Consider the following 1,423-nt stretch of genomic DNA (forward strand, 5'->3'; position numbering starts at 1 on the left):
CCCCGCCGTAGATGTCGATGTTGGCCTCGGCCCAGGCGATGACGTTGCCCGCGAGTGCCTTGGAGCTGCAGGTGGCCAGGCCGTACACCTCCCCCGGGCTCAGCTTGCGGTCCCACACGTTGAAGTGGGCCAGCTCCCCCACGAAGGCCTGCGTGGCGTCGAACCCTCCGCCCAGCGTGTCCTGCGGAGGAGCCGCCGTCACCGGGGGCACGTGGCCAGGTGCCCCCGTCCGTCCCCTCGGGTGCAGCGACCCAGCAGGGACCCCTGCACCCGTCCCCCAGCCCTCACCTGCTCCTGGCCCAGGACCAGGACGCCCTGGGGCTTGATGGGGTGGTAGGGGGCCAGGTTCTCGCCGTTGCCCGTCTGTGTGCCGTCCTGGTAGGCTTCCCACACGCCGTCCCGCGTGGTCCAGGTGACACAGATGTGGTGCCACTTGCCGTCGTTGATGGCAAAGGGCAGCTTGGCCACCTGCAGGCAGCGGGTCAGGGTGGTGCACATGGGGGTCCCGCATGCTGCCCCCAGCCCGTCCCCCCTGCCCAGCACCCTCCCCACGGCCCGGGGCTGTACCTTGTCATTGATGAGGATCTCCATGGGGTTGTTGCCCCACTCGATGAGCACCAGCTCGTTCGCCTGCCCGGGCACAGCGTAGGAGAAGGGGGTGCCCATGCCGGGGGAGGCGCTGGATTTGATCCACATGCAGATGCTGAAGGCGTACATCTCGGGCAGGCTCTTCTTCACCTTGGCGTACATGTAGTTGGTGCGCAGGGGGAAGGTGAGCTGGAACCTGTCCGGGGGCCGGTTGTCCTTCTGGCCTGTGGGAGCGCAGGGGCGGTGGGCTCCTGCCGGGCCCCCTTTCTGCCCCTTTGGGGGTTCCCCCCTCCCCACCCCGTTATGTAACGGGCCTTGAGACGGCAGCGAGGAGCAAATCCCTCTGGCGCCGCGCGGCTCCCTAATCCCCGGGGCGGGCAGCGGCCGGAGCATCCCCGGCTGCGGAGCCCGCGGGCACCGGCTGCCTCAGGAGTCACCGAGTAAGGGTCTGGGTTGGGAGGGACCTTAACGATCAGCCAGCTCCAACCCCTGCCACGGGGAAAGCCGAGCTGGGGGAGAGGGATCGCTCCCGGGGTGGGCACCGGGACGGGCTCGGCAGATCCGCCCGCGGGAGCGGCTCCGCATCGTCCGGCAGCGCCCGGTCCCCAGCGGCGGGGGGGCTCCGGGAGCCGGCCCGGGGGTCCCGCGGGCGGGCGGGGGTGGGCAGCGCCCGGTACCTTTCTCCAGGTCGCTGATGCGCTGGTGCAGCGAGGTGAGGGTGCTCTCGATCTTGCCGCGCTCCTCGGACTCGTTGCGGGGGCTGAGCTTGCCCTCCTCCAGGCTGTTCACCCGCGACAGCACCTGCTTCTCCAGGTCATCGATCTTGTTCTGCAGG

General features: G+C 70.0%; 1 protein-coding gene across 1 annotated transcript; it reads right to left on the bottom strand.

Annotated features, from left to right (window-relative positions):
- Nucleotides 1–4: 4 nt before the first annotated feature.
- Nucleotides 5–1,422, bottom strand: NPTX1 (neuronal pentraxin 1; the record flags this gene model as incomplete). Its single annotated transcript, XM_017730696.1, has 4 exons — nt 5–181; nt 289–468; nt 568–812; nt 1,266–1,422. Coding segments are annotated over 4 exons (759 nt in total), but the record flags the coding sequence as incomplete, so codon positions are not given.
- Between the last annotated feature and the right edge of the window lies 1 nt (nt 1,423).

Source organism: Corvus brachyrhynchos, unplaced genomic scaffold (genome assembly GCF_000691975.1).
Source record: "Corvus brachyrhynchos isolate BGI_N302 unplaced genomic scaffold, ASM69197v1 scaffold340, whole genome shotgun sequence".
Lineage (NCBI taxonomy): Eukaryota > Metazoa > Chordata > Aves > Passeriformes > Corvidae > Corvus > Corvus brachyrhynchos.